Source organism: Penicillium cosmopolitanum (genome assembly GCF_028827165.1).
Source record: "Penicillium cosmopolitanum strain IBT 29677 chromosome Unknown utg000006l:49.0-5199605.0:1.0-5204138.0, whole genome shotgun sequence".
Lineage (NCBI taxonomy): Eukaryota > Fungi > Ascomycota > Eurotiomycetes > Eurotiales > Aspergillaceae > Penicillium > Penicillium cosmopolitanum.
In genome coordinates, this window is record NW_026622676.1 from 3,594,234 (window position 1) to 3,608,233 (window position 14,000).

Sequence of the window (14,000 nt, forward strand, 5' to 3'; positions counted from 1 at the left end):
CTAGCCACTTCCCGTTAGGCATCTCAATACTACAATGTATAGTACTTCTGACATTTGGGAAGTACAAAAAACCTCGTCAAGTCGGATCAGAGGAAGGTATGGAGCAAGAAAAATCGGTTGGTAAAATCCGTCAATGAATTTTCGGCAAGGTACTGCAGTTGCGAGTTATTGTAGTGTTCTAGACGGCCCCTCGGCTTCTGACGAGAGTCGCTGACCTTGATATCTGAGTTGGAAATCAATGAAGAATGTCAGGTCCGTTAAGATCTCCAGCGAGCCCTGGAGATATCTGCCAGTGGTTGCTGCTCTCACGGAAAGCGCGAGTGCCGCGAGTGCCGCGAGTGTGTTTGATACTCTAGTAGTAGTAGTAGTACTATTAGCTATGCTAACCTTGGAAGGTACGCTGCAAGGAAGTGCATAGTATCATACGGCAGGCACTACCCTCGTCGTGGTGACCGTGTGAGGGTCAACTTGAACGAGTCGGATAAACGCCTGATATACAGGTATATATACAGGTATATAAGATATAAAAAATGGGGTTTCTTTGAGTACACTGTACATGTAACATGGTTTATAAATGATAAGTTATATTCAAGTCTATAGACCTGCCATTTCACTAGTACTCGGTGTCGATGTGCTCAAAGTAAAACTTGAAGTAAACAAAGTTGGTTCTGCCGTGTCCAATTGGCGGCTCGTGATTGGTCCTCACCGCCCCCGCAAGGTGGCTGTCCGCGCGGACAACCAAAAGTGCAAAGTGTCAACCACGAGATGTCGACCTCCTTTTGACCTGTTTCCCTCGTTTCTCCTGCGCAGGAGTCCTCAATCCCGCTCCTTCCTTCACATCCTTCCAAGCTGGACCCCCTCCCGGCGAGAAGAAGATAGATCATGGCACGTGTCGGCCGCGTTGGGTTCCTCGCCCTCGCGGTGATCTTCCACCTGATCTATACATATTCCATTTTCGACATCTACTTCGTGAGCCCAATTGTGAGTGGCATGCGCTCATTTGGTGTCGACCGTCCCACCGGATCAACAGCTCCGTCCCAACGTCTCGTCCTCTTCGTTGCAGATGGCCTACGCGCCGACAAGGCCTTCCAGGCCTTCCCCGATCCCTCCCCCGAATTCGACTCCCAATCCGAACAACAATCCGACGAGCTTATCCGTCTGTCGCCGTTCATACGCTCCAAGGTCCTCTCGCAGGGAACCTTTGGTGTTTCGCATACCCGGGTCCCCACCGAGTCGCGGCCCGGCCATGTTGCTCTCATTGCGGGTCTGTATGAAGATGTCTCAGCTGTGACGACCGGCTGGCAGCTCAATCCGGTCAATTTTGACAGCGTGTTTAACCGCAGTCGTCACACATGGAGCTGGGGCAGTCCCGATATTCTACCCATGTTTAAGGAGGGCGCGGAGCCCGGCCGAGTGGATGCGGACTCTTACGGCGAAGAATTGGAGGACTTCAATGCCGATGCGACCTACCTTGATACCTGGGTTTTTGACAAAGTTCATGAGCTCTTTGAGTCTGCCAAGATGGACCCAGAGCTGGACCGTAAGCTGCGGCAAGACAAGTTGGTTTTCTTCCTCCATCTGCTGGGCTTGGACACCACTGGCCACGGCTACCGACCCTACTCGAAGGAATACCTCCACAACATCAAGGTGGTGGACAAAGGTGTGCAAGCAGTCACCAAGCTGGTCGAAGACTTCTACGGAGATGACAAGACCTCTTTTATCTTCACTGCCGATCATGGAATGAGTGATCTGGGAAGCCACGGCGACGGCCACCCCGACAATACAAGAACACCCCTTGTTGCCTGGGGCTCTGGCGTCGCGAAACCCGTTACTAGCACAATAGGCACTGCGTCGGGACACGAAGACGGCTTCTCATCAGATTGGGGATTTGACCACGTCCAAAGAAATGATGTTGAGCAGGCCGATGTTGCTGCCTTGATGGCGTACCTTGTTGGCGTCGATTACCCTGTCAATTCGGTCGGTCAATTACCACTGGATTATCTCGATGCGAGCCCCAAGGAAAAGGCATTGGCTGCCCTGGCAAACACTCAGGGAATTTTGGAAATGTACCGTGTCAAAGAAGAGCAGAAGAGATCGTCGGTGCTCAGATATGTACCCTTCCAGTATCTTTCTGGTGATGGAGAGACATCCATCGAAGGACGAATCGCGAATCTCGAGGCACTAATCTCCAATGGAGCGTACGAAGATTCCATTGCACTATCCCATGAGCTGCTGATTGTCGGTCTGGAGGGTCTGCGCTATCTACAGACCTATGATTGGCTGTTCTTGCGAACAATCGTATCTCTTGGCTATCTAGGCTGGATTGCCTATTCCCTGACCACGGTCATTGATCTCCACGTCTTACACGGGACGTCTGATGCCCATCGAACTACAGCTAGCATCTCGTTCTTCTCATCTATTCTGGTGGCGCTATTTTCTGTTCTCCTTTACCAAGGATCGTCGTGGCGGTACTACTTTTATGGGTTCTTCCCCATATTTTTCTGGGAAGAGGTCTTCGCGCGCCGTAAGGCTTTGATCGCTGGCCGCGAGATCATTCTCGGCCATGTTCGCTCTTTCTCGGGATATGCGAGCTTTGGATTGCAATTGGTGGCATTCGTTGGTGTATTGGAGGCCCTGGTATGTGGTTCATTCTTCCTCTCTCTCTTTTGTTGGACCCGTGCTAATAATATTTTGTAGGTTCAATCTTATTTCCACCGCGAAATCTTCACCGTCGGATTCACTCTGGCCGCTTTTTGGCCCTTCGCCTACGGCTTCAAATTCGTTCGCACGCATGTATATTTGAACGTGACCTGGGCGCTTGGTTGTCTTCTGATGAGTATCTTTACTCTGTTGCCGGTCACCAAAGTAGAGGAAATCTCTACTGTCACATACGGGGGTCTTCTCATGTTCTTGACCGGCATCCTGTATCTACTGTTCGAGGATGCAATCCTCGGCCGGGACAGTTCCAAATCTCGAATCAACAATGTTGGATCGCGGATAATTATGGGATGTCAGGTTGGGATGGTTCTTCTTTCAGTGATCATTACTCGATCAAGCATAGCCTCTCTCCAGGCTCGTGAAGGTCTACCGCTCGGCAACCAAGTGGTCGGGTTCGTCGTTATGGCCGCTTCTGTCACTTTGCCATTTGTCCACCGACTGTACCCGGACAGCCATTACCTCCATCGACTAATGATCATCTTTTTGACCTTCTCGCCGACCTTCATTATCCTTGCGATCTCCTGGGAGGGTCTATTCTACCTGGTGTTTTGCATGACCCTTGTGACATGGGTGCGCCTCGAACACGCCATCTACGTGCACACAGCCGGGGCCAACGCAGCCAATGCTAAAGAGACATCCCGCAATGGCTCTGTCACACCCTCCAAACCCGCCCCAACCGGCTCCACAACCGTCGACGGCCTCACATACCACTACCGCGCACTTACCCTCTCCGACACCCGCGTAGCCCTATTCTTTTTCTTCCTCCTTCAATCTGCGTTTTTCAGCACGGGCAATGTTGCCTCAATTTCAACCTTCGCCCTGGACAGTGTTCGCCGCCTCGTCCCGGTCTTCGATCCATTCAGCCAAGGTGCGCTGTTGATCTTCCAAATCCTAATTCCCTTCGCCATCATCAGTGCCAACCTGGGCATCTTGAACCGACGCCTAGAAGTTGCCCCTAGTGCACTCTTCATGGTCGTGATGTCTATCTCCGACGTGATGACACTGAACTTCTTCTACATGGTCCGCGACGAGGGATCCTGGCTCGACATTGGCATGACCATCAGCCATTTCTTCATCGCTAGCTTACTCTGCACTTTCGTTGCGGGTCTGGAATTCCTTAGCGAGCTCTTTGTTAGCGGTGTCGACTTTGGTCCGGCTGCCAACGCGCTTGGGTCTGCCGTGGCACAGGCCGTAAACGAGGCCGCGGAGTGTGGCCACGAGCGCGCGCAGGAGCAAGAGCAAGAGCAGGAGCAAGAGCAGGAGCAAGAGCAAGAAAAGGAGTCCACGCCAGCGCCAGCACCCGTCAAGACGGGCAAGAAAAGCCGGGCGCGGGCTAAGGGCAAAAAGGGCCAGTGAGCAAGTTCGCCGCAGGTATGGTTCAAGATACTTTTATTTTAATAATTTGCCATTTGTCATGTTCTTTATCACGGTCTGGGCATGTTAATATAGAGCTTTCTCGCCACTTGCCGAATAGAATAGATCGACCGCTTTCTAGGACTTCTTGTATGAGTACGGAGGAGTAGATGTCAGAGTACTAATGTGCCATTGACCTAGACTAGTTACAAGGCATCACCGCTAGGTACTAGGTACACCGTACTACTACTACGATGGTCCTCGTTAAATCGTCGAGCCATACCGAGTCACGGGCCAAAGCCAGCCCTGAAACAAGCCCAAACCTTGTATTTCCAACGTCCCACTAAGGATACTACGTGATGTCCACACTGGCAGCTAACTAGGGGCCAAGAGGACGGATGATCACGATCACCCACCTTCGCCTTAATTAATCGCCACTACCAAGGCCAAGATCGCACCCTAGTGCCGAACACAGACGCAATCCAGCCTCAATCTCATACCGGAGGCTACAGAGCTCCGATTGCGTCCGTGGTGATTTAAAAGCACAGAGACTAGGCTGGGAGCCTAGCCAGCCTACTACTAGTCCCAGCATCAGCCCCAGCTTTAGCCCGCTCGAGTTGAGCCCAGTCCACGGCCCGACTAGCTAGCCCAGCCGATCAAACCAACCCCAATGCCCAAACCAACCAGCGAACAGACCACAGCCGCATCCTTCGTGCCTGACAGGACCGAGTCCGTCTAGCGTGAACGTTAGCGCTAGTGTCAGCCGGGGCGTGGATGTGGGTATGAATGTGGAGGATATCGGTGTAAGGGTGTCATTTCCAGTGTATGTCCTCTGGACGGATGTACCTTGTATAGTTGTAGTTAGTACGGGATATCCAAAGCTGGGAGCGACGTGAGTGGCGGAGTGGACAAGTTGTTGGATTTCCGAGATGTCTGATTGGTTGTTAGGCAAGTGGGGAAGGGTCGACTTAAAAATGCCTCGGCATCACAAGCTGCCGTCTCCACCGCCACAACGTTCATTGCGCAAGGACGAGAATGCGATTGTTTCTTTCCCCGGTTCTCGACGAAATAAATACGGAGGGGAAGCGTGGGATGGATGTCATTTCTCCAGCCAGACGTCGTTGATTTGATTTGAATTTGATCTTGGCCCCTCCTTTGTCTGCCCCGTCTTACCCCCGCAATTTCGTCCATCCCCGACATTGGTCCCCGCAATTGGTGGCTGTAGTGTCGTTGGTTATGGGTAAGAGATGAATGGGAGGGGAGTGTAGGAGATTCATTGATTGTATCGAGATATCATCTGACAACTGGTACTAGTTACTGGGTGCTTCGCTGAGGTAGTATGCTTTAGCTTCTACTCTGTACATGCTGGTGACACGGCATATGTCCGGAGTGCATGGAGTCGATGTACCTCATAGTTTGAGCTAGTGTTCGCAATTTATAGACTCAAGTACAAGTACAAGTCTAGCATTCTGATAGATGAGAATCTTCTCTTCCGTCTCTTCCGATGTACTAGTATACTTGAGTTTGTTCGACGAACTACTACCAAGTCGCTAGTACCACTAGTTAGTAGACACTGTAAGCCACACTTACAGCAGTGCCGGACCTGCAGGGATCTCACCCTCTGCCTTGATCCCAGGCTACTCTTACTTCTATTCTCTTCTGTCACTCTCTCATTCTACATCGGCCTTGTGCAATGGCCTGACAGTCCCGGCACCTTTCTTCCGCATCGGGACTGTGGTATTTCCACGCGAGGGTATACGGTGGCAGGAACCACAATATAGTGAATATAGACTTGAATATATTCAGATCGACTTCTCGGTACGGATTCCTAGTATGAGTGACAGTAAATTGATCCTACAATAGATGGTTAATATGTGAATGGTACGATATAACTGTAGGTATGCCCCAGCTCTTTGATCAACGGAGCCTCTTCGGGGATTCCAGCGGCCTAGTTTTGGGTACTGTACCTCCACTTTCTCCCCTTCGTCGATCACTCCGAACGGGTCGGATTCCCGGTGTAGTGACTGCCCCGAGTGACTTGAATTGGGGTAAATGGGACTGGATATGACCTGGCAGTGAACCAGAGCCAGTTTAACCGTGGGAGGGTGTAGTGGAGGGTAACTAGAGGAGGAAGAGGCGGTGATAGAACAGGGTGCAGGTTATGACTATGAATTTAATTGAGGAAGATGGCAATTCAAATGCACAGATCCCGAAATGTAAAAAGATAGACAGAGAATAGATTAAATGCAGATTATCTGAGGGTATACACATACAAGTCAGTAATTAGGGCAAGTCAGTCGAGAGTACCCAGTAGAGTACCCTGCAGAGTAGAGTGTGTGTGTGGTTACTCCACTGGTTATTGCCACACTCCACCTGCCCCGGATCGCTCTGATCCCTCTCTGTCTCTCTGCCTGTCTCGCTGTCTCATTGCTTCTCACTCTCCCCTGCTCCTCTACTCCTTTAGATCCCCTCTCATTTGATCTGATCTGATCTGATCCCTCCGGTACTTTTTCTTCGGATCGCGTGGCGTCCCCGTTTGACTCCCCCCCCCCCCCTTTTCCCCAGCCCACACACCACCCGACTTTACTATATTACTCTGCTCGACCCGGTTCCATCGCGACCCCCGCTTAACCCTCACCCTTGCGCTTTATGGGGGACGCGGCCATGGATTCTACGATTGACTCTCAAGATACCAACTCGGTCACCCACCCCAGTCCGGCTCCCAGCGCTGCCGGTTCAACTGGAACCTCCGGCATCACAGTGCGCGGCGGGCCCCAAGGCCAGGGCGTCAGTTTCAGAAGGTGAGCCTTGTCGATTATACCATGGAAGGAAGGGGAAAGGGTGGAAGGGGAAGGTGATGGCAGTTCGCGGGGATCTGCGGATCTGGGGATCTGGATTTATATCTAGCACGATGTGTGCGATATGCGATGTGCGATCTGCTAGATTGTGTGCGCTCTTCCTCGAGAGGGGAAAAGGAGGAAGCGTTTCGCAGGGTTTTCACCCGCCTCCAGCCCCCAGATCATCCCTGTGGGCGAAAACAGAAAGGAAGAAACGTAGTGGATGGCATGCTGATTCGTTTTATCTAATTCTAGACAACGTGCATCACGCGCGTGCGAGGTACGTCCTTTTTTGCTTCGAGGGGGAACGCGAGGTGGTTAGAGCCGAGGCTGCCCTTGTGCCTCGGTCCCTTTCCTTCTTATCGTATCGCGATGGGATGCATCAAACCACCTCCCCCACCACCACCACCATTACTACGTTGCGAACAGATAGCTAATCATTTCATTTCCCTCATGATTGCAGACATGTCATTCACGCAAGGTATGTATAATAATATTTCGGATCTTTGCAGACTTCTGGCATTTCGCTAACCCCATCCTCTCCTCCAGGTCCGATGCGACGCCGCTAGCCTAGGCGTTCCCTGCACAAACTGCGTCGCCTTTTCTATCGAATGCAAAATCCCTTCTCCTAAACGCAAGAAGAATTCCTCCAAGTCCAAAGACGACGGTCGCTACGCTGACAGCCCGCCCCATACCGCTTCCTCCCTCGTCGACGCTGCCGTCGCCCACTTCCGACCCGACAACGCCGATGAACCCGCTGGCACCGGCTCCTCAGAAGATCCTCGTGGACAATCGAGCTCCGATGAAAAGGATGATGCCTTTGGATACCGGAAGAGTCGTATGGCCGTTGACGGAATGCCCATTACCTCCCTGACCGATGCCGAAGCGGCCCAGCAGACAACGGAAGACAATACCTATGCTCAATTCATGAAGCCTAAGTTTGCCCGCGCCCCGATCAAAGAGGCCGGCCGCGTGGCCTATCTCGGTGAATCGTCAAATCTATCGCTTCTCGTCCAGGACCGCCATGGAACTACAGACGTTGTGCACTACCCACTCCCGCCGAACATCAGAGGATCTCGAGCCCGCTTGACCGATCTGGATAACCTGGAAATCGATATTCTCCACCAACGTGGTGCATTCCTGTTACCCCCAAAGCCGCTCTGTGATGAGCTCGTCGATGCCTACTTTAAGTGGGTTGCCCCGGTGGTCCCCATCATCAATCGCAGTCGGTTCATGCGTCACTATCGTGATCCCAAGAACCCACCGTCCTTGCTTTTGCTGCAAGCCATCTTGTTGGCCGGATCCCGTGTCTGCACCAACCCGCAACTGATGGACGCGAATGGATCGACGACTCCTGCAGCAATGACCTTCTACAAGCGGGCTAAAGCCTTATACGATGCCAATTATGAAGATGACCGTGTCACCATTGTGCAGGCCTTGGTATTGCTAGGCTGGTATTGGGAAGGACCAGAGGGTAAGTCTTTAACCATGGCACATGGCCGTGTTTCTCCTCCTCTCCCTCTCTCCTGATTCTAACATAATTCTCTAGATGTTACCAAGAATGTATTCTACTGGACTCGCGTGGCGATGGTTGTTGCACAGGGCTCGGGTATGCACCGTAGCGTGGAATCATCACAGCTCAACAAACCCGACAAAAGGCTCTGGAAACGGATTTGGTGGACACTATTTACTCGGGACCGCTCAGTGGCTGTTGCGTTGGGTCGACCGATTGGAATCAACACAGACGACTCGGATGTTCCGATGGTTACCGAGGACGACTTCATTGAGGACGAACTCGACACCCCAGCCGAGTACCCAGCCGATCCAGTGCATGTGCAGTTCTTTTTGCAATACGTGAAGCTGTGTGAGATCATGGGGCTGGTTCTATCCCAACAGTACTCTGTGGCTTCCAAGTCCCGCCGTATGAACGCGATGGACCTCACCCACTCGGATATGGCTCTGGCCGATTGGCTTCAGAACTGCCCGAAGGAGGTGTGCTGGCAACGATCTCGACACCACTTCTGGGCCGCACTTCTTCACTCCAACTACTACACCACGCTGTGTCTTCTCCACAGAGCTCACATGCCTCCGGCTTCCTCGGCGCCGAATAGCTATCGGGTTGAGGAGATGGCTTACCCGTCCAGGACAATTGCCTTCCAGGCTGCAGGCATGATGACATCGATCGTCGAGAACTTACAGGCTCACAATGAGCTCCGCTTCACGCCTGCATTTATTGTCTACAGTCTCTTCTCCGCTCTGATCATGCACGTGTACCAGATGCGGTCATCCGTTCCATCTATTGTGGCAACTTGCCAGGAAAGAATCCACGTGTGTATGTCGGCTTTGAAGGATGTATCCAAAGTTTGGCTTGTGGCAAAGATGGTTCACACACTGTTCGACTCTATCCTTGGGAACAAGGTTCTTGAGGAACGACTGCAGAAGGCCGCTGGCCGGAGACATCATCGTCGACCACACGAGAACAACAACAACACAGGCCAATCTAAGAAGCCCGATCCGCCAAAGCGCAAATTCGACGACATGGATCTGCCATTGCCCAATGGTGGGCCTACGCCTCCCGTCTCCTATGAACGCTCTCGCCCACAGACTCCTGCGGTCACCCCATCCCGGGAAATCCATCAGCCTCTGGGCCATCAATCACCCAATGCCCACCGTGGACCTCAAGATCCAATCTCCGGACCTTCCAACTCGCGCAGTAACACTCGACCAACGACTCCCTTCAACGCCCAGTTCTCTCTGCCTGCTACGCCTCCTGACTTCTTCCTCGTGACCCGTACCTCACCGAACCTCTCGCCCTCGCTCTGGGAGAACTTCCAGCCAGACCAGCTATTCCCTGATGGCACGGCCATCTTCCCCGAGTTGACCTCTCCCCCTCCAGCCACAGTGGATCCAGCGCTTCAAATGCCGGCAAATCTGCAACCCCCGAACATGGCCCAACGGCCTATGATGGGTGCACACCCGCAGCAGATGCCTGGCGGCCGGAGCATGTCTGTTTCCCAGGGTAGCCCGCAGATGATGTCAGGCGTACCAGGTGGCATGGGGATGCAGGCATCCCAAGGTCCGCAGGTGTTTGGCATGGAGGGTCAAACGTGGCCGATGCAAGGCCTGGACGGGACAATGAGCGGAGCGGCGCTGGACGCTGCCAGCCAGGATAATGATAATTGGAGTAGCAGCTCGCGCAGTGGACCTACTGCGCCGACGACCTTAAACGTGGAAGACTGGTATGTATCCCTCGGGCAGCCCATCACATCTTTGCAGCTGCTTGCAATTCTGTATCAATGCTAATCAATGCTTACTTACAGGTTTCAATTCTTTGGTATTAACGGCGGCTTTGGCGATCTCGCTGCCTGATTCAATACTGTTGTTTTTTGTTTTGTTTTTTTTATTCATAATGTAATGTTGTGGTGTATAGTTTGTTTGGGTCTGTTTGGCTTGGCTATTCAAAATGGATGGCGTTTACTGGGGTGGAGCTAGCGATGGACAATAGCAGTTGCTACGAGTACCAAATGCAATCACGTCAATTATAGCAGCCGAGTATTCCTGGTAATCCTCCCTATTTACAGTATTCCCCTAGTGTACGAGTATAGTATGGCTACATTTTCCACCGCAACTCTCCCAATCGGGCCTAGTGGATGACGAAATCGCAAAGGCCCGCGATTCGCCAAGGGCCACCAATGGCGGAGTCATTTGGCCTGTCCGGGGTTGACTACTTACATTTTTGTCGACTTCGACTCATTTCTCCCTTTCCCACATATCTTTGCATCTGATTTCTACGACCTTTCTTACCCTTGACTTGATTTCAATTGCCTCCATCCATCTCCTCCCATCTCGCATCCGTGCCATTGCCATTGTCAAACTTTCACTACCCCGCCTCAGCGATGTCGGCCTCAGGATCAGGATCCGGGTCCAACGCGCCATCGGGTTCCTTGAACTCCTTGAAGAAGGCGTTTCCTTCCGTTGACCTCCAAGGCAACGACCTCCCGCCTTCCCCCGCGCCCTCCAGCCCTCACGGTGGCCGCCGCTACAACATTGCCACCGAGCTGGTCTTCACCGAGGGAAACGACCAGTACAATGCCAGCAGCGTGCCGATCTACCAGGTAAGGATATTGTGTGCAACATGCATCCCCCTCCATTCCCCCACCCATCCTCCCAATTCATCTGCAACAAAACCAAAAAGGCTAACCCACACACCCTCACAGAGCGCCACCTTCAAGCAGACCTCCGGCGGCGGAGGTGGAGAGTATGACTACACACGGTCCGGTAACCCGACCCGCACCCACCTGGAGCGACACCTAGCGAAGATCATGTCCGCACAGCGCGCTCTAGTGGTATCATCCGGCATGGCGGCGCTGGACGTCATCACCCGCCTCCTGCGTCCCGGTGACGAAGTCGTCGCCGGCGACGACATCTACGGCGGCACAAACCGTCTACTGAAATACCTCTCCGACAACGGGGGCATCAAAGTGCACCACGTCGACACCACACAGCCGGAAAAGGTGACTGAAGTCCTGAACGACAAGACCGCCATGGTCCTCCTCGAAACCCCAACCAACCCTCTCATCAAAATCGTCGACATCGGCACCATCGCTTCCGCAGCCCACGAAGCAAACCCATCCTGCATCGTCTCTGTCGATAACACCATGATGTCGCCCCTCCTCCTCAACCCTCTCGAACTAGGCGCTGACATCGTCTACGAATCCGGTACCAAGTACCTCTCCGGCCACCACGACCTGATGGCCGGTGTCCTCGCGGTCAACGACCTCGCCCTCGGCGAACGTCTGTACTTCCCCATCAACGCGTCAGGATGCGGTCTCTCACCCTTCGACTCTTGGCTCCTTCTCCGCGGCGTGAAAACGCTCAAGGTCCGCATGGACCAGCAGCAGAGCAATGCGCAGCGTATTGCAGAGTTCCTCGAAGGGCACGGATTCAAGGTGCGATACCCTGGACTTCGCTCGCACCCGCAGTATGAGTTGCATAATTCGATGGCGCGTGGCGCGGGCGCCGTGCTTTCCTTCGAGACCGGCGATGTCAATGTCAGCGAGCGGATTGTGGAGAGCGCGAAGATCTGGGCTATTAGTGTTTCCTTTGGGTGTGTGAATAGTTTGATTAGTATGCCCTGCCGCATGAGTCATGCTAGTATTGATGCGAAGACGAGGGCGGAACGGGCGCTTCCGGAGGATTTGATTCGGTTGTGTGTGGGTATTGAGGATGTTGATGATTTGATTGATGATTTGCAACGTGCTGTGAGTGTTTCTTTCCCCTCTCTTATGTCCGACCCATGGTTTGGGTGGTTTGGTGTTAGAAATCCCTCTGCTAACTCTAATTGTGATAACAGCTTGTGCAGGCGGGTGCGGTGAATGTGACACTGGATGGATTCCAGGCTCAGACTCAGGTCGAGTAGGTATATGATGGAGATGATTAGTTACATGGCGTTTCGGATTAAACATACCACAATGAAGTATAACATATCTTTTCACGACAGAAGGGAGAGTATCACGTATAGTACTACTACGGAGAACTACTAGTAGATATCGTTTATCCGGCGGCCCCCGGCATCGGAGCCGGGTGGTTCTCGCCCGATACCCGAGATGACCTCCGTGCTTCTTTCTCCGCTGTGATTGGTCTGATTGGTCCCTGCTCCTGCGCAATTGCCGTTCGGCTTGTTAATGCTTCTCCCTCAATTCGATCTTCAATCTGACTTGTTTCTCACCTTCACTCTACTTTCACTCTCACGCTCACTCTAGCCTGTGTTTGCCTTCACCTTTGCATTTTCATTCCACGAGGTGCAGCATAGCAGCTCGTATCAAACTATCCCATGCACCCGTGATTTCCCGATCTCCGCTCTCCGCTCTCCGCTCCGCTCACCAGAGTATGACTCGCGATGCCATCGCGCAGGATACGTTGAATATGGCTACAATCGAACAAGTGTCGCACCCGACACCCTCCCCAGTGAACACAACATGGAGTAAAAAGGACTCCCCTTCGCCCCCTAAGGCACAATGGAACACAAAAGACCTGGGTTTACGCCTAGGCGTGGACGTCGCGAGTGCTGCGGCCGCCGGCGCGTTGACTTGTCCGCTCATTACCATCATTGACCGGTAAGCAAAGAAAAACAATCAATTCTGCTATAAATCCATTCAATATATTCCTATTCCCATCTTTCAATTTTCCAGAATGGCTACTAGTGCTAGACTAAGCTAATTTTTCGTCTGCGAAAAACAGTGCAATCATCGAAAAAGCCTCAAAAGGCTTCCCCATCCAAAACACAATCAAATCCTGCCTCAAATCAATGGTTGCAAAGCCTTCCTCCTTCTTCCTGGGCACCCCTTTCCTCCTCATATATACCCTCTACAGCTCAACCTATCTAACCGCCAACGCCATCGACACCATAACCTCTACATACCGCAATCAACCTTACGACACCGTCACCCCGGGCCCGGCTAAATTTATTTCCACAACAACCGTGAACATGGCCATCTGCGTCTACAAAGATGCGCGCTTTGCGAAGATTTTCGGCGCGCAGCAGCAGCCACCGCAGCCGCAGCCGCAGCCGCAACAACAACAAATACAAAGATATCCATTCCCGAAATCAACACAACATACATCCCTCCGCCCTCCTCCACCTCCTCCACCTCCTCCACCTCAACCCGCAGCAGCAGGACCCAAAATCCCCATAACAAGCTTCACCCTCTTCTGCCTCCGCGACAGCGTAACGATCTTCGCCTCATTTAACGTCCCCCCACTCATCGCTCCCGCGATTCCGGATTTCATCGCATCAACACCCGCAATGAAAGCCGCCGTCGCGCAATTCGCGTGTCCCGCTCTGATGCAGTTCTTCAGTACGCCGATGCACTTGCTCGGTCTGGATCTGTATAACCGGCAACCGGTTGGTGGACTTAGTGCCGGGGACCGTATTGCGAGGATTCGAAGGGATTATGTCCCTTCATGCTTTGCGCGTATGGGGAAGATCGTTCCTGCTTATGGTGTTGGTGGTGTTGTTAATGTTAGACTTCGGGCTGTGCTTATGGGCAGGCTTGAGGAGGCGGAGAAGATGAAGGCTTAGTGTTTGGGTTT

General features: G+C 52.6%; 4 protein-coding genes across 4 annotated transcripts; all 4 read left to right on the forward strand.

Annotated features, from left to right (window-relative positions):
• Positions 1 to 882: 882 nt before the first annotated feature.
• Positions 883 to 4,074, forward strand: N7509_005864 (mannose-ethanolamine phosphotransferase MCD4; the record flags this gene model as incomplete). Its single annotated transcript, XM_056630501.1, has 2 exons — positions 883 to 2,637; positions 2,698 to 4,074. The coding sequence occupies 2 exons, from the start codon at positions 883 to 885 to the stop codon at positions 4,072 to 4,074; spliced, it is 3,132 nt and encodes a 1,043-aa protein (XP_056489803.1).
• A 2,661-nt stretch (positions 4,075 to 6,735) lies between these two features.
• On the forward strand, positions 6,736 to 10,277 carry farA (CeGAL family transcription factor; the record flags this gene model as incomplete). The annotated part of the gene is made up of 6 exons (XM_056630502.1): positions 6,736 to 6,872; positions 7,164 to 7,188; positions 7,372 to 7,389; positions 7,458 to 8,382; positions 8,458 to 10,147; positions 10,229 to 10,277. 6 exons carry the CDS (start codon positions 6,736 to 6,738, stop codon positions 10,275 to 10,277), a joined length of 2,844 nt encoding a protein of 947 aa, XP_056489804.1.
• Positions 10,278 to 10,804: 527 nt separating this feature from the next.
• On the forward strand, positions 10,805 to 12,327 carry N7509_005866 (cystathionine beta-lyase STR3; the record flags this gene model as incomplete). The annotated part of the gene is made up of 3 exons (XM_056630503.1): positions 10,805 to 11,023; positions 11,126 to 12,169; positions 12,262 to 12,327. The coding sequence occupies 3 exons, from the start codon at positions 10,805 to 10,807 to the stop codon at positions 12,325 to 12,327; spliced, it is 1,329 nt and encodes a 442-aa protein (XP_056489805.1).
• Positions 12,328 to 12,797: 470 nt separating this feature from the next.
• N7509_005867 (uncharacterized protein) lies at positions 12,798 to 13,989 on the forward strand (the record flags this gene model as incomplete). Its single annotated transcript, XM_056630504.1, has 2 exons — positions 12,798 to 13,024; positions 13,149 to 13,989. The coding sequence occupies 2 exons, from the start codon at positions 12,798 to 12,800 to the stop codon at positions 13,987 to 13,989; spliced, it is 1,068 nt and encodes a 355-aa protein (XP_056489806.1).
• Between the last annotated feature and the right edge of the window lie 11 nt (positions 13,990 to 14,000).